At 38.2% G+C, this 25047-nt stretch overlaps 3 protein-coding genes and 1 long non-coding RNA gene across 4 annotated transcripts; 3 read left to right on the top strand and 1 right to left on the bottom strand.

The window, feature by feature from the left end:
• The first annotated feature begins 891 nt into the window (after positions 1-891).
• Positions 892-11681, top strand: nim1ka (NIM1 serine/threonine protein kinase a). Its single transcript, XM_032579336.1, is given in 8 exon segments — positions 892-990; positions 5399-5903; positions 7431-7758; positions 7933-8045; positions 9048-9169; positions 9245-9391; positions 10090-10725; positions 10727-11681. Coding segments are annotated over 6 exon segments (1428 nt in total). The 5' UTR covers positions 892-990; positions 5399-5903; positions 7431-7471; the 3' UTR covers positions 10850-11681.
• Positions 2927-4248, bottom strand: LOC116730261 (uncharacterized). The gene is made up of 2 exons (XR_004341288.1): positions 3317-4248; positions 2927-3253 (listed from the first exon to the last, which is right to left on the bottom strand). It is a non-coding gene; the product is annotated as an uncharacterized LOC116730261 (long non-coding RNA).
• A 1058-nt stretch (positions 11682-12739) lies between the features above and the next one.
• creb3l3l (cAMP responsive element binding protein 3-like 3 like) lies at positions 12740-18557 on the top strand. Its single transcript, XM_032578882.1, is given in 11 exon segments — positions 12740-12884; positions 14775-14915; positions 15001-15090; positions 15092-15407; positions 15523-15632; positions 15801-15893; positions 16167-16273; positions 16412-16480; positions 16566-16650; positions 16744-16834; positions 16968-18557. Coding segments are annotated over 10 exon segments (1506 nt in total). The 5' UTR covers positions 12740-12884; the 3' UTR covers positions 17372-18557.
• A 4700-nt stretch (positions 18558-23257) lies between these two features.
• Positions 23258-24776, top strand: gadd45ga (growth arrest and DNA-damage-inducible, gamma a). Its single transcript, XM_032579584.1, has 4 exons — positions 23258-23374; positions 23481-23582; positions 23696-23906; positions 24028-24776. The coding sequence occupies exons 1-4, from the start codon at positions 23322-23324 to the stop codon at positions 24139-24141; spliced, it is 480 nt and encodes a 159-aa protein (XP_032435475.1). The 5' UTR covers positions 23258-23321; the 3' UTR covers positions 24142-24776.
• Positions 24777-25047: the final 271 nt, after the last annotated feature.

Below are 25047 nucleotides of genomic sequence, written 5' to 3'. Positions count from 1 at the left end.
ACAGCAGAAGAATAGCCACTCGCTTTGAATTTCTTTTCTAATTATCCTCACTGTGTTTGGCAGCACCTCTGTCATGTTATATGTACATGTATATATACAGTATATATATATATATATATATATACTAGCAGGCATGGAAAGTCCATACATATGCTGATCAATCTAGCTTCCATTTATTGAATCTGGAATCTCATTTCTCTGCTCATGATTCACGTCTCCCAACAATAGCTGTGGGTCAAAACATGGACAAAGACATTGAGCTTTTCCTTTTTGATTGTTTTTACTTTACTGCAACAGACTGAAGCAGCTCATTAACCAATGATATATGTTAATATTAATATATATCAGTGTTATTAACAACATCGCCTTTTACCAGGTTAAAACTGAGCTGAATGCTTTTAAGTAAAAAAAAAAAAAAAAACATTTAAAGTGGTTGGGGTACTAATAAAAGAGCAATTGGAGATATAAAAACCCTCAGCTATATCTAAAAGTGGGATTTTTACCCCCAAACAGAATCAAATTTGCTTAAAGGGTTTTAGTGAAAAGAAAAGAAATTTGTCTCTAAAAATATTATGAATGTCACGTACACATGCAAGGTTGCCAACAAATTTAACAAGGGTTTTAAGACACTTCCAACTCTTGTGCCAGTCAAATTTAAAGTAATAAAGAAGTCACACGCTGTACCTCTGATGTGGTCCCCTACAGTCATCATGGGATCACGCTGCGTGACACATGCAGCTTCAATTACCTGCTGAGTCCTGCCACCTGCTATTTGTGTTAAACGGCTCTCCTGCTCCTAGAATAAAATTAGTTCCAATTCTTCCTTCTCATTGGACACGGTGTAGCGCTGTTGCCGTCGCTGATTGGTCCATCCGCCCGTCCTTTAAGTGGATTTCCTTGACAACAGACCGAGCTGGGCAGCAGTTGCTGCAGAAAGCCTGAGCGCCCAATGTCACCGGGTAGTGGGGATAGGATGGATTTGGCACCAAGGTTGGTAAACATGGCTGTCACGGATTCACGAAGATACTGTACACATCCAAGTAAGATCAATTTCCATGTGTAGGCTCAGCTATATATATATTTTGTGGGGTTATGATAGAAAGCGTTTTGGCTCACAGAAAACGGCCTACTGTGGGGCATTTTTGGCTAACTGTTGACTATGATTGAACAGAGATGGGTGTATTATTTAATAGACACACTTCAAGATGTATTTCTTCGAAAGAGGCCTTCCTTGAGAATATTGTCACTGAAAAATATACGCGTTTAATGTAAACACATGAACCATTCAAGGTGAGATGTGCCGCTTAATTGTTTTCTCTGATGGGAGAGCTCATGTCGTTTAACTTGGGTTCACAAAAAAAAAAACACCTTGAGGTACCTTAACTTGCCGTTGCTGAAAGACTGAAGCGCAGTATAACTGAATGACTAAACTGGTGCAAAGGCACCTGTTGCAAAGCGTTTTGTTTGCTGTGTTCGCCTGTGACAATTTTTAGATGTAAACAAATGAGGTCAAATTTGCATGTCAGAAGAATTTGTTCAATTACGCCTCAATGGATGGAGCTGTTTGGAGCTCCAAAGATGAATCTTTCGAGGAACAAAACAAGGAGAAAATTTTGTATTTTCTTCAGAAGTAAATGGGCGGAAGATGTGACGAATTAAGAAGGAAATTTCAGTCATTCATCTACATTGTAAGCTGTTGAATAATTTTCCATATTGTTAAAACAAAAATGACCCCTTTTGTGGTTCTTTTTATGTCCACCTGCAGGAAATCTTTTTCCTAATTTTATTCTTTTGATGAGCAATTAATCAGAGTACATAAAACATTTTGCTTCATGTGATTTTTCTTTGATGCAAACCTCTTTGATGTGTTGATTGGGAATGACATGCAAACTCAGACAGCTCTTTAAAGCTGGAAGAAATTAATTTGATTTTGTTGTGAACCAGCAGAGGTAAGCTTGGCAGTGGCTGCTCTGCACCATAATTTTGTTTTCGTGCTTCCTGTTCATATTGTCATGGTAACTTCATTAAGGCCTCGGTGACATATATGTCCCTCGACGGTGCTCATTCATCTTGTTTGTGTACGTGTTTTGTATAACCAAACATTATTAGTATTAGAGCCAGAGTCAGAGATTCAAAGTTCCCCACATTGTGCAAATCTGTCGTTCAAGATTCACTTCTTGATTAAGTTTCAAAACATATGCTTTCTAATTTTTACAGGCCAGCCTGAAACAAAAAAAAAATCACATTTTTTACAAACTGGTGACAGCACCACAATAGCTACAGACATTTGGTGTAAACAGTATTATTATGGAAATTAGCAGTTTTCAGTATCGGTAAGATGTTTAAATAATAATTCATAGGAAGTAGAGAGATGTGAGAAGCTATAGGTAAGCTGACCACATTTATGCAGTTCTCCTAAAAAAATAACAGAAAGGGTTTAAATTATGACAACTTAAAAAACCTTGTAAGTTGTCTTAGACTTATAGGTAGTAGAATATTTTCAACTAACCATTTGAAATGCCATCTATTTTGAATCCCTCCCTTAAGACAATTTTGTTTTGCTTTTGTTTAGCAGTTCCTTTAGGTTACTGGTGATCCATGGTTTGTTTTTGGAGAAGCATTTCACTGGGCTGGTGGGGATGCTGTTCTCCACACAGAGGTTTACAGTCAATCATGCCACTAATGTCATTTCCATGTGACTAGTAGAGTTCATCTCAGTCTGCAGTTTCAAAATATCCTACAGAGCTTCTTTAGCTTTCCGTGAACATGTTTTTACAGTTATTTTGAATATAGGTGGGCTCTGAACATGGGATGTTACACACAGAGCAAAGAAAAACAAGATTATGATCTGATTTGCCAAAAGGAGCTCTTACTTTGGAGATTTTTGAGTCCCTGTCATTTGTATAAAACAAATCCCAACATTTTATTTTTTTTGTGGAACAGCTAACAAATTGCTGAAATGTTAGAAGTGTGGTGTCTCCATTAGCAGGTTGTACTTTTAGCAGTAGTAAACTTGATAACTGTATAATTGGCAAATCTTGCATTTTTGAATTTGGAATTGAAACATGGTTTAATGTCATTCTCTGATATAGGTTTCATCTTCAGAAACCTAGATCAGTACCACAAATGCCATCTGTGGTACTTAAAGAACAGTTTCAGGGCCATAGATTTAAGGTATTGATTCTAATGCATCTTTGCCTCAAACTGCTTTCATTTGCCTGTAAAGGGTGGGGAGGGATTTAGAGATCATATTCTCTAAATATGATCTCTATTTAGAGATCATATTTAGATTTTTTAGAGATCATATTTAAAGAACAAATTTGATTTGTTCTTTAGAACAAATCAAATTTTTGCCAAGACATTCCAGGGAGGCCAGTCCCTCTGTTCCTGGGATATTTAATGTCTTTACAGTTTCACCTTTTCACTATTGAGATTTCTATTATTTTCAAGTGTGCATCTTAACTAACACACTGGAGAAAACTTTGTGTGAAGAGTCATTTCTGCACTAACTGGTACAGATGTATGATGAAGATTTTATTTTCGGTAAGAATAGAAATTGGGATGCAAACACAACCAGACAAATGTTTTTTAAATTGTTGAAAGCAAAGGGTTGCATTTTTACAGAAAGAGCTCTCCTCTCTGCCTCCTCTTTGTATTGTTAAACACACAACATGAGTTTTGTCGGTGATGGGAAGCATACCAGGTGGATAGCGCAATAATTAATCCACAATTGCTGTGGATGAGCTGCTTTAGTTCTCTTTTGCTGGAAACCATAAGAGGCTGCTGATGGCAGCAGAACAATCAGCGGGAGAGTGAGCAGCACAGCCTGATGTTTACCTTAAGTGATTCTTGCAGTAATAATTGTGCAGTGAGTAAGGAAGGCCTCAAACTTGGCAAAGCAGATTGTGTTTAATGATGACGGACTGTTTGCAGACTCGTGCACTAGTTTCTGACATCATATTCATGTACAGCATTTTTAGGCCATTATATTTACAAATGGCAGTGATGGACAGATTGAAGATTCTGCAGAACCATTATTCCTTCCTACCAATCTTTGGAGCAATTCATAGTTTTATGCCTATATTACTAAAATTCAGTTATAGGGTTTTAAAATATATGCCGTTAGTCTTTTACATTATTTAAATAATGCTGTGAAAAGGTTTTTTTTTTCCACTCTTAAATTGTTCTTTTAATGTGCTTAGGAGATAATTTCTTAGATATGCATGTTGCAGTGGTGGGAAGGGTGTCTGAAGGCTGTAATACTTAATAAAAGAGAACAATTTTCAGTTGTACCTTCAGGATAGTTTAATCTGTCATTAGAGAAACATTATTTATTATAACTAGATCTGTTTCTGTCATACAAAGTGTTAAGACTTGTTTGTGCTGAATTTGACAGTTTTGATGAAACTTATTATTGTGCACAGATTGTTTGTATATAGATCTCTTGGCTCTGTTTCAGCACTGTTCAGTTAAACTTCTGAAAATGGTTGGAGAGTGGCACAGCCGTAAACCAACCAGGGCATGGTAATTGATGTAAAGTTATTGAAATATCATGTTATTGTATTGGTATATTTGAAACTTCCATGAAATTATTTTGAGCAATTGATTAATCGAAACTAAATTTAACTTGTCCTATATTGGTTTTGTACATTAATAATACAAGTTTAATTCAGGTAACTGATAAGTGCAGTGTCTTGTCTGAACAAACTTGGCATATAATTTAAGAAAAAATATGTGTTTTACATAAGCCCAGTTAATTTTCATCTCTGATGTGTTTTTTTTCTGTTTTTCCTCATGGGGCATTGTTAGAGCTCTGTTTTCGGAACAGCATACAATTATCACCTTCTTCCATGCTTATTCAACCACACTGATTCACAGACACAGATAAAGAAGCTGACAGTGAGCACTCTGCAATTGAAATGATTTTGCTTAGTCATACTGGTAGTTTTGAAGGTTTTCTTTCTGTTGCCAAATCTTGATTTGCTTACCCCAGCTGCCATAGCAACCTGAATCTATCAGTGAGCTCCTAATTATGAATTGCAATACACATTATCGTGCATTCGAGCGAAGAAAGCCCAAGTGTACTGCTTTTTAAGATCTGCGCATTGGCCTTCTCGTGCAAGTGGTGCAAAAATGTGTTTAGTGGTGTTCACGATTTATTAATGTTTCAAACAAAAGCACAGATGGTAATGTTGCTGCTACATTATCAAGATGAGACAATTTGAGGAAAAAAGTCATATACACTTCATAAAATATGTACTAACCTATAAATAAACCTCTAAATTATGCTGTAAAGTACAGGTTTCAAATTTGAAACCTCCTAAAGAAACTAAGCAGCTGAATAGGCTTAAAAACCAATTCAAATTTGCGCATCTGTTTGTCTTTGTTCTTTTCACAGGTTGTCCTGGCTGTCACCCTGTGGCTGCACCCTGACACAATCACCTGTTCATCTTCACTCTTTCAACCTCTCTCGTCCTTCTCCTCTTCCCTCCTCCTCACCTCATGGCCTATTAATACTCAGACACAAAAGGCTCCATTAACGTCCCCGCTCCGAGACAGCAGGGAGCATGAATCTGATAATACATGCTTTGGTGAACCTTCGGCCATAAGCGAGGGAAAGTGGAAGATTGACGGAGGAAATCCCCAAATGCAACAGCATAACAGCTTTAAGCATCCAGTGACAATCTGATCATATTATTCTTTTGTGGCCAGCTTCAGGTGCAGCTTACTTGGGACATTTTGGATAAAACATGGGCTCTTAGATGCAAATATGTGTTGAAGTGTTGAGCTGATATAGAGAAAGAAACTGTGAATATTTCTTCTTTAATAGAAGTGCCTATACAACAATGATGCAGTGACAAATCTGAAAGAATTTATCTTGAAAAAGAATCACACACCAGAAGGTAAGTCTATTTTTTCTGTGTTTGTTGCATAGTTGAAGTTAGTAAAAGTATATTTGGATCAGATAATAGCCATGTTATGGGTTCCTGCTTATATTTTCCTTCTTTTATATCTCATTACATTCAAATGTTGTTTTTATGAAGATTTTTATTATTTTACAGCAAAATAATTAATATAATAAGTTAAAATCAGGTATTATTATTATTATTATTGTGTGCTAATGCACAATGTAGATTCATTACTCAGTGATTTATTTATAATTTCTATATATGCTATGATTATGGCTTACAACTCAGAATGTAATTTTTTCAGGACAAAAATAATGTTACATAATATCAGTAAAATAAATTCTGACCCAGAGGTGCAGTGCAGCATATGTACTTACTTCTTGATCAGGGTCCTATTTGATGAATTGTTACATTAGTGCAGCTTGGTATGAAGGTGATCAGTCTGTGACTCTTCAATGTTGGTTATGGCGTCTATCATTTTCCTCATGTCGGTACTCGATGGATTATACATGCAGTTTTGGTCAGAACAGTGTGCTGGTCAATTATTTATAACCCTATATTGGTACTTTTGGCAGTGTGGATAAATGCCAAATAATACAAGAAAATTAAATCAATGTTTCCATAAAGCTTGTCAGCACAGGTAGCATGTAATGCCCTATGATTTCCGGCTGCTTTTGACTTTGGACTTGCTAAACTACAATCGACTGACCAACACTAGAAGACATGAATCCCCAAATCGTTACAGAATGTGGAAACTTTACACTGGATCTTATTCAGATTGGATTATGTTCCTCTCCACTCTTCCCCTAAACCCTGATTTTGACTTCCAAATGAAATATAAAATTTACTTTTGTCTGAAAAATTGACTTTGGACTTCTTTTTGTACTTTAGTAAGTACAAATAAGTAAAACAATTCACTCTGGTTTAGGAGTGACTTAACAGAAGGAATGTGACAGTTGTATCCTATATTGTGAGGTTGGTATTGGAAGCATCGACTCCAGCCACAATCCAAACTTTGTTCACCTGCAAACACTTGGCTTTTTATTTATCCTGGTTATTTTTCTACCACAGTTTTCCCTTCTATTTAACTTTCAAATAATATCTTTTATCCTGCTCTCTGGCAATAGTCAGCATAAGGAGCAATGTGTTTTTGTTGCTTACCTTCCTTTTGGGGGACTCCAATTACAACTGTCTAGTTTTTAATCTTTCCTATGATTATTTTGCCCCTATCATAACATTTCTGTCTTATGATTTTTGCTAGTCTTTTATTTTTTATTCTTTCACTCTGTGTGCATTGAATCTCCATGGTTTTCACTTTATTCACTGAAATGTTAGAATTACTTTTTAATTTTATTCCAATTCATTAAAATTTTCCTGTATAGTGATAATAGTCAGAGATGTCTTCAATTCAACTTAAAGAATATTTTCAGGTGCTCAAAGTTTAGGAAAGTAGAAATGAAAAAGGAAGTAAAGTAGAAACTGACTTCTTCCATTCTGCATCCTGTTCTGCGTTACTCCTAGCTATGGCCTAAGCCCACTCCTCCCTGAGCGTTCCTCGCAGGATGACTGCTGTCTGCCCCTCCGAGAGCAGCCCAGATGGAGCTGAAGCCGGGACTGGGACAGCAGGCACCACTGGGAACAGCTCAGTCTCAGGAGCAGATTCCAGGGAGTCTAATGGAGACTCTGTTGAAGGGTCCACTGTAGGGACAGCTGTGGTTTCTGGCGGACAAAGGTATAGCCGCTGGAGCCGGCAGGATAGCTCCGACATCAACACAGATGATGAGGGAGCCACTGTTCGTCGCCTAACTCCTCTGGAAAGGCTGAACCTGGATATGTGTCAGGATGAAAGGTAAGATTTCAGAGAAAAAGTCTTATTTTTTACAGTCTGACATTTCTTTGGACTTGAGCTACTTTTTCCATTTTTGATTGACTTGCCTTAGACTGCAATCCTTTCTTGTGTGAGTTTGTTAAATTATGGAAAAAATATCAGTGTCACATTTCGTGTTACATAATCTGGTCACAGGGTGGTCCGTGAGCTGACAGTGGGCAGAAGAATTGCCTTCTACAAGATTCGTGGCGAAATAGGGTGTGGAAATTTCTCCCATGTCAAACTAGGAATTCATGCTCTTACAAAAGGTAATTAGTGCAAATAATGTTATGTCATATGACAACACCTAAGACAGATACAAACAAAGCTCCATGTATAGAAAACTTTAAAGTAAGCTTTCTGTTCTTTCAGGAGTGAGTCGTTGTGATCGATGAGCAAGAGGTTTTTATTTCATAATAATTTATAAAGCAGTTTTTTTTCCTCGGTGAGGAGGCTGATTCATCCACAAACAGAGTTACTGTCTGCTGCACTTGACCTAAAGGATTGATTAGAGATCTCCAGTTTCCTTAGCGACAGCTAAAATTGCTGCATGCCTCATCAAATACTACAGATGGGGCCACGAATGAGTGTGTAGTTCTGTCAGACTGTGGGTGTTTTAGTATATTTTGCTACTTCATGCCTCTTTGTGTTATGAGTGTTTTTTTGGATTTAAACTGCATTTCTGATGCTAAAACATTATGAGCTGGATTGCGTTTTGAATGCTCCTATTGATAGCTATATTGCGTCTGAAAGTGAGCCTAATACCCGCCTTAATAATTCATGCTGGAGCACAAAGAGATATCTCAACACCATTTTGCTGCTTGAGCACTTTTCTGGATTCGGTTACTTGAGAGTTGTTTTAAGGATCTCTATTAATGATTTAAAGGCATATAGCCAACAGCTGGGGCATTTAAATGAAATATTTGTAAAGTTTTTAGATCTTTAATCTTACTTTTTTGGATTGTAAATTTATCATGCTTACACCTCAAGTTGCTGCTGTTTCAAAAAGAAGTTCCCATGATATGTAAAAGTAAATTTAATTTTAAGATGGCACTATAAATGAGAATGTATAAAATAAAAAATGTTTTAAAGGGCAGCTAAAACTCTTAATATGAGTAGATTGTCAGTGTCTGTTGTTTTTTTATATTATGCATGTACCTGGAATTTCTTCTTTATATATGTTGTTAATTTAAATTAGAATTTAAAAGGATTTCTTTCTGTCACATGATTGAGCTCTGGTTGATTATTAATTTTCTCTTTGGTATAACCAGACAAAGTGGCCATTAAGATCTTAGACAAAACTAAGTTGGATCAGAAGACTCAGAGGTTGCTTTCAAGAGAGATCTCCAGCATGGAAAAACTACACCACCCTAATATCATACGCCTATATGAGGTTTGTCTTTAGATTCCTTTTCCTTTTTGAAACCAGCCTTCTTGATCATTATGCCTCTGTCTGTATCCTTTTTAGGTGGTGGAGACGTTGTCACGGCTACACTTGGTGATGGAGTATGCAGGTGGAGGGGAGCTCTACACTAAGATTACTACAGAAGGAAAACTTTCTGACACTGACAGCAAGATTGTCTTCGCTCAGATCCTCTCGGCTGTTAAACACATGGTGAGTACTTACACATATATGTTAATGGAATATATTTGAGTAGAATTACAATAAATTGTACTGTGAATACATTCTGTAATGTACTTAGAGTCCCAATAGCCGTGCCACCAAAATATTGATATTCTCTGTGTCTCTCTCAGAATTAACAGTACGCATGTCTGAGTATGCAATAAAATAAAACTTAAACATAAAATAAACTTTCCTTTCTGGAAGTTTGTCCCACTTGAATTTATTTTCAAACTCCTCCTTAATATTTCAAATAGATTAAAGTTTGCCTAAAATCTGTTATAACCCTGGCAGATTAACTTTTTTTATTTTATTTTTTTTAATGGTGCACCTTTTTTTTCCTATTATGCTTTGGAAGATTCCTGTGACAAACTTTTTGGTTTGATAGAAATACATGTATATCTAAATATCCCAGGGATATGAATATGTTTAATTTTTCTGACCTTAGTAATTTTTTTTCACACCTTGGAATGTCGTTGATATAACCAGGCATCGCCTTTTTAAATCTCTACTCAAAGATCAAATCTACATGTACATTTTTTATGAAATTTATAAACTGATTTCAGAATAGAAGATCTTTTGTAGATCCAGTTTAATCTAATGTGAGTTGGCGTCACATGACATTATTAGTTACTTATCTTGTTTAGGTAGATGGTACGTTTATGACTGTGATTTCTATTCTTCTCCCATAGCATGAAAATAACATCATCCATCGTGACCTAAAGGCAGAAAATGTCTTCTACACAAGCAGCTCTTGTGTCAAAGTCGGGGACTTTGGATTTAGCACACTGAGCCGCCGCGATGAGACGCTCAACACTTTCTGCGGCTCTCCACCTTATGCGGCTCCAGAACTCTTCCGGGATGAGCATTATGTAGGAGCTTACGTAGATATTTGGGCTTTGGGGGTCATGTTGTTTTTTATGGTGACCGGCACCATGCCATTCAGGGCAGACACTGTGGCCAAACTGAAGAGATGCATCATGGAGGGAGCCTATGTGCTTCCCCCATGGGTCCCTGAGGCATGCCAGAGGCTCATCAGGGGGATTCTACAGCCAGTCCCATCGGACCGCTATACAGTGGAACAAATGGTGGGTTGTGAGTGGCTGCTCCCTGTGGAATTCCCATGTGCCATGGAGCCTTGTAAGCTAGATCCAGCTCACCTTGCTGAGAGCAAACCAGCTGAACTGCTGGAGGAAGAGCTGGAGGTAAAGGCTGCATTAGAGACTCTAGGAATCACTTCAGAGCACATATTCAACAACCAGGGAAAAGACTGCAGAAGCTCCATCACTGGGGTCTATCGGATTTTGCTACACCGGGCTCAGAAGAAACAGGGTGGTTGAGAGGACACCAGCGGTCACACAGAAAGTCGGGCCAACTACAACAAGTAAAAAGGAGCGACTAAAAGTGTATCGCAGTTTGCGGCACACATCTAAACTGTGTGTGGTTCTGTGACAAAAATGTTAAGCTTTACTATGGAAATTCAATGATTATGCAGCCTGGGGTTAAATTGCACAGACTGCATTAGCAAAGCTTTTCAGTCCAGTAGTATATGTCAAAGTAATCGTACTAAAACCTCACTGAGCTGCTGAAACTTGATATTTCTTACTTAGTATGTTTTCTTTTTCTTCTAAATCTAGTCTCTGTGAGAAGGCTGCAGAAAGTTTATTATGTTTATATACTTTTTTGTTTTGAAATGAAATTTTTATCAGATTTAACAAGGTATGGAATGTAAATAATTAAAAGTCAACATAATGGTTAGACTGCTAATAATTTCATTTGGGTCATATAGACAATACACTGTTAGTTATCAGCTCTATGCTCATTATTGGAATTATTGCCAGGTACAAAGGCACCAATTTAACAGAAACACCCTAAAAAAGGCTCGATATCAGTAATATGAAAACAAAAACATTCAGTGCATTAAACGTGGTATATTTGATGTTTAAGTGCAATTTTCTGAAATGCCTTATTTTTCATTGTTTTGAAATCAAATTGGTTTCAGTAATGATACAGGTGAAAGGGTTATATGTGATGTATCTCTATGAGATGTTCCAAATATTTACTTCATTAACCTCAATTTGTTTAACTTTTTGACTAAAAACAAGGTGTGTACCGGTACACTAAGATACAATTTCATTACAGATATACCAACTAACAGAAGATTAATTAATGTGGTAAAACATTACTTTCAGGTTCAAGGTCCTAAGACTGAATATCAGATTCGCTACATCATGCAATGCCATGTCAATGTGCTGATTGAAATAAATGTCAAATGAAAACTAAACTGCTTCTGTTCATTGAAGAATAAATGCTAACAACAAATAAGCTAATCTCTTTATATCTGATTGAGTTTCATGTAGAAAACTTTGATTAGTTTGCGTTATCACTCCATAAGTAATTTATGTATATTTAGGTTTTTGGGGTATTTTAATTGACAAATAGTTTAGTTTTATAGGTAACTTTGGTTTATAATTACTCTAATATGTTATGTTAGAATATATACTACACATATACTAGTGTATGTGTAATGAAAAACATATATTAATTTTCTGTAGTGCAAGAACTTTTAATAATTTATTTTTTAAATAATTGTACAGTACACAGCCTGTGTATCAGCTGCTTGAACCGTATTATGTGACTATTATTAACATTACTAGAAAGAGATTTTTCACAAGACCATTGTTATAATTCCGAGAATTGTTATTCAGTATAACATTGCTCTAAATTAAAAAAGAAACATAATTGTAAGCTTCATTGCTAAAATGTGTATATGTTTTGCTTTATAAACTGTACAGGCAGTTTTTTATGTGGCTAAATATAGTTTATCAATAAGTATAGGTTATAGGGAAAAAACACAAACATCTAGTCTTTGAACTTGACTAAGTTCAATGCAGTTTAAGAAGTTTTATTACTTCTTAATGTACAGCCCATTTACTTAATGGTAAATGGACTGTAAATCTATAACAATAGTAATAAAAGGTGCATTCATCTGCATTTTAAATGACTGTTTTTTTATTAAAATGACTTATATTTTTTGTAATTTTAGACAGTAGAATATAGCTTCACCAAATAGATCTTGCAAAAAGGATAACATTTTACTGTGTATATACTACATATTTTTATTTAATAATAAATTGTCACTTTACTGAATATATCATAATTTATTTGTAGAACTTCTTTTATGTGATATTTTTAGTATTTTGTTCGTGTAATAAGGTTCCATATTCACAAAACATCAAAAAGAGGTCAGTAGTACAAACTCGCTTATGAAGCATTTGACTACATTTCCCATAAACACCCCCAAAAAACTTACGTACCAAATTCGTTTCCGCCTTTGCGTGATGACGCGTTTTTTGCCTCGTTGGAAGGTGTTTTCAGGAGGAAGCTCCGGGCTGTTCACGGTAGCGGAAGAAAAAAGCTGAGTAGAGAAAGCAAAACGCATTCGAACGAGCTTGTTTGAGTTGATATCATCTTCTGTTATCAAACGGTAAGAAAATGTGCTTCTTTTGCCACCAATACTAGGATGTTTTGTAGTGTTTTTTATGTTTAAAAAGGGGGCCACGCCTTTAACATAATGCTTAGAACAGCTCAGAGAAGTCAGTGTTAATCCGAAAATATTCCTCACTTTTTGCTGGAATTAATAACGCAGCTGCATTTTCGTGGTATTTTTTAAATAAATATTATGCTTTATCTCCTTGAAACAGCTCCCTCGTTTTCCGTTTTAATCTTAGTTTAACATAACATGACATATATTGCAATGCATTGGTGCGGGTTAAAACCAAAGCGAAAACACTCTTAATCAAGCCGAATCAGTTTTTGTTTTAACCTTTTGACCACCTTCCTTTTATAAATGTATTTGTTATGGGTGTTATTTGTTTTGACATCTGATACTGCATCAGATCCTGTGAGAAGGGTATGGGGGCGGGGCACATTGTCGGATGAGGTCATGCTGAAACTGTTTAAGATGATGCAACATTAGACGGTTTACAGACATACTGTACCACGTTGTCAACTGCTTCAGAAGAGAAAAATCCCTTTACTTTTAACTAACGTAATTAAAATTGTTGCTACTGAGCTGAGAAAACCTTCTTCAACCTATGCCTAGAGGCCACATGTGAAATCAAATGCAGCATAGGCTGAGAGGATTCAGAGAACGCCCCCCTTTGTTCTGACGCATTGTTGTAATTGTGAGGCTGTTGTGGTAACAAAAATATCACCAAACGTTATCATCTAAAGCGCATTTAAATCTTTATCTACAGATGCATACACGTTCATGCAGCAAAAAAATATAATACAAATTATTTTTGAAAAGCGTGAATGCCCACGTGGCTGCCGCTGCGCAACAATCGTAAAATGCTTTGATTTGTTTTGATTTGGCTGAACTTAACTACTCATTATCAAGCCCTATCATGGAAATGGTGTACTAAAATTGCTAATTATTTTTAATAAAAACATTAAATTAGCACAAATAATATTTTTACAGGCACTTTGACTCCAGGTAGTGGTTTTCAGCAGTATTTATACCCCTTGAGTATCTTAATGTTTTTTCCTATGAACACTGCAAACTTTGATGGGAGCTGTGGAGATTATATGTGAGCAAAACAACACAAAGAATTGAAAAACTAGGTGGAAGAACAATGAAATAAGGTTTTCAAAATTATGAACATATCTCTGTTGTGTTTGTATTTATCCGTCCTCTCCCCACATCTTATTGCAAATCCAACTGCTGGTCCGTATCAGCTTTGTACGTTGTCGGACTGAAAGTTTTAGTTCTTTATGCAAAATGAATTAAACTCATTTTGATTTGATGAGATTTGCTGCAGCAGTTGTCAAGTCGTGCTTCAGATTCTGAATTAAATTTTTGGGTGGCTCTGTATGTCTGTTAGCATTGTTGATTTCTAGTCCTGTCATGTTCACACAGCATGATGCTGCCACCTCCATATTTCATTGTGTTATCTGCCTCACATATGTTATGTGTATGTTGGATGTAGGCCAAAAGGTTTTGCAATGTCGCCTTTGTTGAATTAGTTGCTTCTTTGATCAATGTCTGACCTGTCAGTTTAGTTGAATAGCTATATGGTAGTATGTTTACTTTTTTGTTTGTTTCAGTCCATTAAGCACATGTGTCTTTGTTTTGGATTATTACTACATAAAATCCAAATAAAAATAAAGTGTGTGGCAATAATGTGAGAAAATGTGAAACCATTCAGATGCTATAAAGACTTGATAATGCAATAAAAAACTATTTGTGAAAGCAGATGTTTCTCGAAGTTGAATGCAGCCCTCATTAACATACCAACCAGCCATCAGTCCAAACTCTAATATTATTTGATCTTTTGTGACATGATAAAAAATGTTTGTTGATGCTCTGCCACAGATGTCAGCCACAGAGGACCTTCCAGACATGGATGGGGCAGACCTCATCGGGCTGCTGTTCCAAGATGGCAACAATGGATGCACTGAGCCCCTCTTTCAGGATGAAGATGGGCTTATTGAATCCTGGCTGTCTGAGCAAGAAGTAAGGCTTCAAGCACTACAACCAGCTATCCAAGGCATTACTTTTATGTTCAATTATAACCAGTGGAATTGATTTTTGTTTGTAGATGTTGACAGGTATGGATACTGAAGATTTCCTGTCCAGCTTGTTAGATGGAGATGACAACAGTGGAGGCCTTCTGTCCGTCTCATTCCCTCTGTCCGTCTCATTCCCCGCTGGGGAGCGACAGCGGCATTTCTGACGACAGCAGCACGGGCGCTGGAAACAACAACACTCTGGGAAGTCCACGCGGCAGTGAAAGCGACATAGTACCCAGTCCCAGCTATTCTCACCCCAGCCCTGTGCACTCTGACCCCACCCTTACCTCAGAAGAGCTGCAAGCAGAGAGCCCTGAGGCCTTGTCGGTCCATGCGGATCACAGCTACTCTCTGCTGCAGAGCGGAGTCAGAGATATGGACGTGCTGGAGAGTGTCAGGGCAGAGAAGCCAGATACAGATGTCTTCATTGATCTGGGTAGGTGTTGTGGAGGTTTGAGATAATAATAATAATAATAATAATAAAAACCTAACTGCAAGAACTTATGTAAACATACAGATTAAATTTATTTAAAACGACTCTCTTGTAACAGACGACTTGGTGAGTGATGCTATGGAGGAGGACTTCACCACTGAGCTGCCTTGTACTTTGGCCATAGAGAACTCTGCACATGATTTAGCTCAGCTAACCAAAGTAGACCAGGTTGGTTTTACATGCTTACAGATACTTAGCATAACAATAATGCAGTTAAAATAACTGTAATTAAAATGCTTTTATGCGTTTATTAGAAAAGCACTGATTCATGATATTTACGTATTTAAGTTTGTTTAAATGAACAATGTTTCAGTACTTTGATTTTTCTCCATCTAGTTCCAGTTTAAAGAGATTGTTCTCACAGAGGAGGAGAAGCGGCTTTTGGCAAAAGAAGGATCCACCATTCCCGAGCACATGCCTCTCACTAAGGTAATTGTGAGCTTCTATCTGTGTGTAATTGTCCCCTCACAGAACACTGAATATTTCTGACCACATGTGGATTTCATTTCATACCTCTTTCAGTTCTAGATGTTTCTTTTATTTCACAGAAGTGACACCTTGTTTTGTGGGGGGGAGGGGAGCAGGGGTTTGCAAAAACATTAAAATCTTCTTTTTGTTTTTTTCTGTGGTGCAGCAGTTTCAGGCACATTGCTGCAGTCATGTCAGCATTGTGCTGAAAGCCTCCTTTACTTTGGTTGACAGGCAGAGGAGAGGACTTTGAAGAGGATCAGGAGGAAGATCCGCAACAAGCAGTCTGCTCAGGAGAGCCGCAAGAAGAAAAAGGTGTATGTTGATGGACTGGAAAACAGGTAAGCTACAAAGATAATTTAACAAATTTGGGGGGGGAATCAGGATTATAGGTGCTATAAGTGCAAAGCTCAAATTATATCTGCGCAGTGTTGGTACAAATATAATGGGACTAATTACTGAATGACCTTCTGCCACAGGGTTGCTGTCTGCACTGCACACAACCTGGAACTTCAGAAGAAAGTCCATCTGCTTCAGAAACAGAACATGTAAGAAGTCTTGGACATTCCCCCCTTGCTCCTTTTTTAACAACAAGCTTTATTACTCTAAATGTGTCCTTTCTGTTTTTTATAGGTCTTTGATTGAGCAACTGAGGAAACTCCAGTCTATAGTGAAGATGTCTACTTTGAAGGCCAGCACAACCAGCACTTGTGTTATGGTAAATTTGTCTGCTAAGGCGTTGTGTTCATCTTTATTACACTTTAACATTTTGCTATTTTTTTCACACTTTGTTTGTCTTTGCCTCCTTCAGGTGTTCCTGCTCTCGTTCTGTCTCATCATCTTTCCGTCCGTTAATCCATTTGGTGGAAACACTCAGCAGGAGTCCTACACACCTTCATCTGGTGAGTTGCACTATTGCTCCTTTTTTTTTGAGCCTGAAGCAAATGTTTTACCTCTGTCATATTACCAAAATAAAACTATTTTTTCACTATTGTTTGCTTGTTTTTGAAAAATATCGTTTGCTCATTATTGTAGGCATTTCCCGGACCTTGCGCTCAGTGCCATCAGAAAACACAGATCCTACGTTTTACCTGGAGACAGAGGATGATCCACTTGTCTTGGTGTCAGAAGTAGTGGAGAACACCAAGGCCATCTTCTCAGGCGGTCAGAACAACCACACCCCCGATTACGAGAGGGTGGAACAATCTGACTCTGAGACTGGCGTCAACAGCAACTCCTCAGCAGACTTCCCAAGTCCCGCTCAGGCGGCAGAGATGAAGCCGGGGTCCCCTGGCAGTGTGGGTCCTTTAAAGGAAGGATCCATTGATCCCGTGGTGGCGACTGCTGTGGCGAACGACGTGCCGGGATCTAAAGAGAACTGGATTGACCGAAGCCCCCCGTCTGTCATTCTACAGCAGCACCGCTCTGATGAGATGTAGGTGCATTTTTAATCATTGAACCAACAGAGGGAGACATTATTTTTAACTGTTAAATGAGGGAATCTTAAGCTTAAAATAAGAATGAAGGTAAAAATACTACCATCTGTCCAGACAGGGTACTCCCTGTTTTTCATTGCTTTTCTCATTTATTGCAGGTTTTTTGCACTTTTTATCTGATTTCATTGAAGAACTGAAGAAACTTTCACAGTATAAACTACTGAATGTTTCTATATGAAAAAGGATCAGCGTTGCCATTATATAAATTTCTGGTCTACTGCAGGCCACATGCTACTGAAGTAGCCCCCAAGGGGTTTTTAACTCGTTTTACAATGTGATGACCAAAAGTAATGAATCTAAATTTGCAAACTGGGGAACAATGATACTTTTTTTTATATGTATACAAGATTTAGCAGAGAGACTTTTTAATTTTGCCTTCAGCAGGTATTGACATGCTCCTTCAAAACCATGAATAAAAGTCCAGCCCTCCATCATAGATTGTATTGTAGAAGAAAAGCTGCTTGACTCATAAAGCTTGAACGAAGTGGTTGTTTGACCACTGTATCTATTGCTTAAGCCATTGCAGGACATTTGGCCATTTAGAAGACTAGTAAAGTGTGTTAGTATTTCCCTTGTACCAAGGGATTCCATGTGCTTTATAATTTTAAAATGCTCTTGATATTTTTTGTACAGTAAAGCAAAAGGAAATACAGCAAAAATGCCCATGAGTTCCTTAGTTTATAATTGTTAGTGATGCCCAGTCTGCTGTAAAATGTTTTACCAGCTCGTCAAATTGTCTTTCTTTGTAAAAGTCTAAAATACCTTTTCACTCATGTGTATTAAGAAGGGGATTAATAAATATTTGCTCAGTGAACTATTTGCAGTAAAGTATACTCAAAGATGTAATGATCTGTTTTGTCAGTGAAACATTTTATTTTATCTTTTTCTGTATATATTTTTTTGTTACTGTCAGTGACAAATGAAATCTAAATTGTACTGGAACGGCTTTGGTATAATTCTCATGAAATGAGATTTTCAACATTAGTCATGTCAAAGCAAATGCACTGACGTTTGACAGTCCGAGAATTAAATGTAAATACAATATATGATTGTTAGTTGTATGTTTTCTGTACATACAAACTAAATGTCTGAATATCTATTATAATAAACTTTTTTTTATAAATAAGAACAAACTTTTTTTGTTTATTTCTTTGCGACTACACTGCCTTTACAAGAAGCTTTAATGATTACTATTGTCCAGCTACAAGTGACACAGTTGGCTGCATGGTACCATTTTCCAACACAACAGGCAAATGACTCATTATACTTACCAGCAAAGGCTCAAAGAGAGGCTATTTTCATTTTTGTTTTACTGTTAGTAAGGTTCTTTGCAATCACTTTAGAGAATGATTTCTAGGTTCTCCACTAAGATTTTCAAAATCATTTGAGATTTCCCCGAGTCTGGTTTCTACTGCCCTCTGCTGACTCATTTCTAAAACCAACATATCACACTTTTTGAGAATTGAAAGTCCATTAGCTGCTTTTTAGTTAAAAAAATTTCACCAATGGATAACTGGACAGAATGATGGGTGGATGATCAGCATGATAAACCGATAGATAGATGATAACCTATATTGACGCTGTATGATGTCAAACTGTTTGAAGTGATCCAGTTGCAGCTTGAATTTAATAATGTGCAAATACTGTACATAGAAAACCACTGCATTTAAAAGTAAGAAAAAAACCCCCACATTTAAACACACACCCATACACCATGATTAAAAGAAAGCTAAGATAAGATTGTCAATATTGCACCGATCACTGTAAAACATTACAGTTAGAGTCCAGGGTTCCATTTGATTCTGTGCAGTCATCTGTGTTGGCGTGACTGCAGTATGTTCACAGGTTACAGGAAATGAACTGATTTGTAGCCTGTTTGTGCAGGTCTTCGGGGTTCTGCCTGAACTTAGATGAACCAATAGATGAATGTCTGCTCAGCACTTTGGTCTGTTGTGCTGTCATTGAAATTAGTGTAAATAATGTTGTCTTGGCTTGGATGGGGGACTGATTAAACCAATAGATGAGAGGAGGGCTGATGGATTCATTACTGATGGATTTGAATCGGAAATGCTAAAAAGTTCCATATTGATCAAGAAATGCTTACATTTTGTACTTTACCAAGCTTAATCAGAATCCTAATTTCATTTCACTCATTGAAGCTTATCTGAAGTGGTAAGATGATGCAATTATATGTCGTTTCATTTCAATTATGTACTTTTATATAAAACAAAGCTTCAGTTTGTTGTTTTTTGGGGTGTCCATGTGTGGGAACAGGGGGAATTAGGTTGCTCACATTTCTCCTCAATAAGCTTTAGGCTGGAGCTATTTGTCTGACCTTTGCGAGCTCAGCTGGGCGGGGATAACACGGGACAGAAAGTGAGTCACAAGTGTGAGGCTAGAATCATGAGTCATGAGCCCCAGCAACATGTTCAGGCTTGTTGTCATAGTGGGTGAAAGTTCAATCCCCTAGTGACCGCCAGAGGGCGATATTGCCCTGTGTTTCTGACAATAAGGGGCAAGTGTTTTTGTGCAGCTCTGGGTGGTTGTGCTGTTCAGGTGAAAAGTCATCCAGTTATCATGTAGGCAACCTTATTTGCATAGAGATAAATGTCAAACGACATTTTTGACTCATTTAATAAGAAATCTAAAATGAAAACATTTAACGGGGAGCATTATTCCTGTAGATATACTTTGTGATAATTGACAGAAAGTAAAGGGGTCGCAATCTTCCCGTTAATGTTTTGTCCAAGTTTGAGTCACGCACGCATACTTTAAAATGATTGTTCATTGTGTTTTAGGCATAGCATTTCAAGTTACGACAGGAGTAGCCCCCCGGTGGGTAAACACAGCCGGCAGCATTTGTTCAAAACAGAGAATGGTGTTTAATGTCAAACATATGCTATACCACCGATAAGATAAAGCGGCCTGAAAAGGCTTCTGACCGCGGCACGTGCCCTTTTGGGGTCGTGCGCACATCTGTCGGGCATCTGTCGCTGGTCGCTGTGTGCGTGGAGGGCGCACAAAGGGCGCATGCACGTATGGAGAAATGCAACACTTCCATGCTTTTGCACTAAGCAAAGACAAGGGGCAGGTGAAGTGGAGGAGGGATTTAAATCGCCTCCCTTTTGTCCGTGGGGACACGACACGCGTCGAGCCAGGCAGCTGTAATTAAGGCGCCCCTCCCTCCCCCCTCTCCACCCTACCACTCTTACAAAAAGTGCGAACAAAATGTGACGTGTGCCGTCAATTGGCTGCTTGGGCTAAACTTTGAAAACTACAAGGCTAAACATGAACCGATCTGGGTTGATTTGGTGAATTAGGTTTAAGAAACACACAAACTAGGAACAACGGAAAAAAAAAAAAAAAAAAAATATATATATATATATATATATATATATATATATATATATATATATATATAGTACAAGAATGGTGTAAGTTCTAATAAAACAATGAGCAAAAACACGTTGGCGTCAATCTCCATTAGGTAAGAATGGAATGCACCCTCAAAAGGTCACAATCCATCACAGGGAAACACAGTGACACACATCTGTGCACACACTCAAACTAATTTGTAGTATAGTTAATACATCTCTATGCAGAAATCCCAATCATGCAGAGGCACCAGCTAGAGGCACCAGTACAGAGCCATGTATCTACACACTCATGCCAATTTAGAGTGGCCAGTCAGTCCAACATGTGTGTTTTAGCCATGAAAAAAATCCAGAACTTTCTTATAACAACACCTGCAAACCCAAAATGAATGATTTTTTTTTGACTGCAATGAAAATGACCACAGAAAAACATTGTTATTGACAAGTGAATTTGGATAACAAAATTCAGATATAACATATAAATAGTATTATTACTATGATTTTTATTCTCCAAATATAAAAACTAAAAAATGTGTTATAATGGGAGGAAAATATAGCAAACGTTACAAGTATGAAGTATTTATCAGCACTTGGTTTCTATCTTACTAAATCACAGGGACACATAATGCAGCCTTCAATGGTGAGCATGTTCCTTCTGTGTTTGGTCACTTAAAATGCATAGAAACATGCTACAGCTTACTTATATGGCTTGTGTCAGTACAATTAGCAAAGTCCAGATGACAGTGTGTAAAGAACAGTGATTCTCCTTCTCATATCAGATGTGACCCAGGAGACTTATTCACTGTTTTTGACTCAATCAATGTTTGGTTAAAGCAATCAAGCTTGTGACTGTGTGTGGGTTAAATGAATAATCCAGAAGTTCAGAGAGTGTGCTCCTTTAAGAGACTTCAAGAAGTCTCGCCTCATTATTAGGATCAGGTCAGGTCTTACTGGAGGGTTCTGTTGCCTGACTGTAAACAGTGCAGCAGGTTGAGTAACAGAATCGAAAGCTGTTTATTAGGGGCACATGGAGGGCGGGCGGGGAAAGTTTGCTATATAAAACCTTAGCAGTGATTCCCCGTGCTGGGAAAGTACTTACCCTGAAATACACTTCCAATGTTTATCATGGAAGATATCTGTTTCTCTACTGTGATCACTCACTGCATTCCACCTGTAGCAACATAATATGTTTTAACTTTTAAAAAGGCTGACACCAGCTAGTCCTATTTAACATCCTACTAAACATTCTGTAACAAATCTTAATATTTTAAAGAAACTGAAACCTCTGGGCAGACATCTCACACACCCTATGCTTTTGTCCATTTCATTTTTTCCTTCCTGATCTTTTAACCCAGCAAGTCCTTCCGTCAGTACATTGCATCGAATTTAAGGACATTTTCAGTACAATTTTTATTGCTATTTTTTATTAGTCAAATTTTGTGAGACTCAACTAGCATAAACGAGGATCGGAGCCAAAAATAAATGTAAGGATTTTGCAAATAAAAGTTTTTAGAAAACATTATGAAATTTGTGATTTATAATTTTTTATTATTATTTTTATCTATTTATTTACCAAGTTAATCATGCATTCATCCAATCTTCTTCTACTTCTAATTATATGTCATTATTATTACATTTCTGGGACTAGCTTACCACTGCTAAATATGCTAATTATGTGTGATCAGAGGGGGAATTGAAACTGATTTTGAGTTCTGTTGAAAACCCACCAGGCTCCAACACCCTGGGCGGTGAGCCCTGCTATCGCCCAAACCAAAAACCAGACAGGATGCATGATCAGTCTCTTCACAGGACTGACTGTCTGGCTGTTAATCGTGTGAAATGTACCCCGCACTGCCCCCTGGTGTCGTAATAGTCATAGAAAAACATCAGCTGCTGCAGAACGGTTGCAAAACCGGCAAACAGTGATTCTTCGTCATGGGTACAACATAATGTTGATAATGTAGGTAAATTAGTGAATAGCAAAATGTAGAAAGGTAATTTGACATGCGTCTTATATATTTTAGGATTCTCTTTAATGGCATTGTGCCCAAACTGAACTCACATGATTCAGACTTCTTTGTATCAGTCTTCTGTAAACAAGACTTTTAGTTTTTGTACATTCTGGTGATGTTGGATGTTGACAAGCCAAGGTGGAGGGAATCGGCGGTGGGAGGGGGAGTGGGGGATTTCTTGAAACTGTGAAATCTAGCCCACGTGGGGTTAACAGCTCCAACTCAACAGCTCTAGCACAAAAAAAAAAAAAAAAATTACTGGCCGGGGACTTTTGCTCTCCTTACCCTCGCTTTACCCCGGTTGCTCCGACCCAATGGTTGGAACAGCACAGAGGTAATGTGGGGCTGAAGGACCGCCCATTGCCGAGAAACTACGCCTGGCGTGGCTATAAAGCCACCCACAGGCTTTTTCCGAGCACAGAATAACACAAGAGACAGCACAGGGAAGAGCACAGCACTATTACCGGATCACTGAACGACTCGATCACACTTGGATTTATTATAACTATGACTCTGGAAGAAATCCACGGACAAGAAAACACAATGGATACCGCTGATAGGTAAATATTTGACTATATTACAGAACACGATTGCATCTGCTTAATCTGAGTGTACTGCTTCTTTAGTCGTACACAGTGTTCTGACGATGTGCGTTCTTCTTTCAAGGGTGCAAAGTGCAGGCGCAGCCCTAGAGGAGCTGCTGATCGCCGCTAAGAAGCAAGACTACCTCACAGTTGGAGTTTACGAGTCTGCAAAAGTCATGAATGTGTGAGTATCCAGTCTCTTACTCAGTAAAGTGCAAATGGCAATTTGAACGGGTTGAGCCGAAAAGCGTGCAAGGATGTGCAACTAATCACCTGTCTCATCTTTTCCCCGCACAGCGACCCAGACAGCGTGGCATTCTGCGTCCTCGCCACGGATGAGGAGTACGAGTGCGACATCGCGCTCCAGATCCACTTCACCCTCATCCAGGCTTTTTGCTTTGACAACGACATCAACGTGGTGCGGGTCAACGACATCGATCGTCTTGCCGACCTGGTGGGCGCAGACGACAGCGGCGAGCCTAAGGACGCGCACTGCATTCTCGTCACGGTACGTTCACCACGGACTTGCTGTGTGCACTGCGGCCACTTAGTCATGCATGCACCACTTTTCAGTAAATTATCTCATTTTCGTCAGGATTCTAAATGTCTTCATTTGTGCTTTATTCCAGAGCCCCAGTGCAAACCCGTGGAAAGACCCTGCTTTGGACAAGCTGAGCCTGTTCTGCGAGGAGAGCCGCAGCGCCTATGACTGGGTGCCAACCATCACACTCCCAGAGCGCTGAAGAGACAGTTCCCAGGATGATGGAACGGAAAAGTCAACCTTCAGTTGATGGAATCAAGCCTTTCTGCGTCACTTGTCTGGATTAAGAGGCTGTGACTGCACCCCAATCCAGAGCATTCTGGGTCAGCATGTTGGGTCTGGATCACCCAGTGGCGACGACTGGAGTCCAGAGGTCAGGTGTTGACTGGATCATGTGGACACTGAGAAGGAGCTGGACTGTGTTGGATGTTGCATTAAGTGGTGACCTGGCGCTGCCTGGTATTAGGAGCCTGTATGAGGAGTTGGGCAGCAGGTTGCAGAGAAAAGATACAGTGGACTTGTGAAAGTGTGGAAGTTGGACTGAATCTGATTACATCGGAGCTAGTCAGATCGTGGTTCTGAAGATGGTGTCCAAAAGAGTCTACATGGACTTTTCTTGTTTAATGCAGCTATATATTAATCAGGACGTTCTTGGGAAAAGCAATTGTTCAGCTTGCAAATCCTGATTGTTATTATTTTTTTAGCTGCATCTTGTCCAGCAAGACATTCATGGACTAATTGTATTTACTTTCAAATATGCATAAAAACAATGCAATAACTATTTGAATTGTACGCATTTTGAATGTTTTCTGAATAAACATTTGAGATCAAACTTCCTCTCCTCTCAGAAGTTTCAGTTCTTTACGCATTATGTCTTCACAGTCAGTCTGTTCTATGGTATCTAGAGCTGACATAAGTTGTAGCAGAATGTGGGAACCTGCACCACACTGCAGAGACACAAAAGTCAGGAAGTGCTGCATGACTGATTACCTCACAATCTGAGTGAAGGAGTCAAATGTGGGTAGCAGAAAAGTAAAGATCAAATGATTTGGTGACCTAAAAAGGGAGTGAGTGAAGAAAATTGAGAATCAGACAGAATATGATGTGT

The sequence above is a fragment of the Xiphophorus hellerii genome, chromosome 12 (genome assembly GCF_003331165.1).
Source record: "Xiphophorus hellerii strain 12219 chromosome 12, Xiphophorus_hellerii-4.1, whole genome shotgun sequence".
NCBI lineage: Eukaryota > Metazoa > Chordata > Actinopteri > Cyprinodontiformes > Poeciliidae > Xiphophorus > Xiphophorus hellerii.
Note: the sequence above shows the minus strand (reverse complement) of the source record. Positions and strands in the feature narration are given on the sequence as shown.

Coding starts and splice junctions, on each gene's coding strand:
- gadd45ga (XM_032579584.1), top strand. CDS start 23,322: ATGACTCTGGAAGAAATCCACGGACAAGAAAACACAATGGATACCGCT. Junction 23,583..23,695: donor TCTGCAAAAGTCATGAATGT/GTGAGTATCCAG, acceptor TTCCCCGCACAG/CGACCCAGACAGCGTGGCAT. Junction 23,907..24,027: donor CGCACTGCATTCTCGTCACG/GTACGTTCACCA, acceptor GCTTTATTCCAG/AGCCCCAGTGCAAACCCGTG.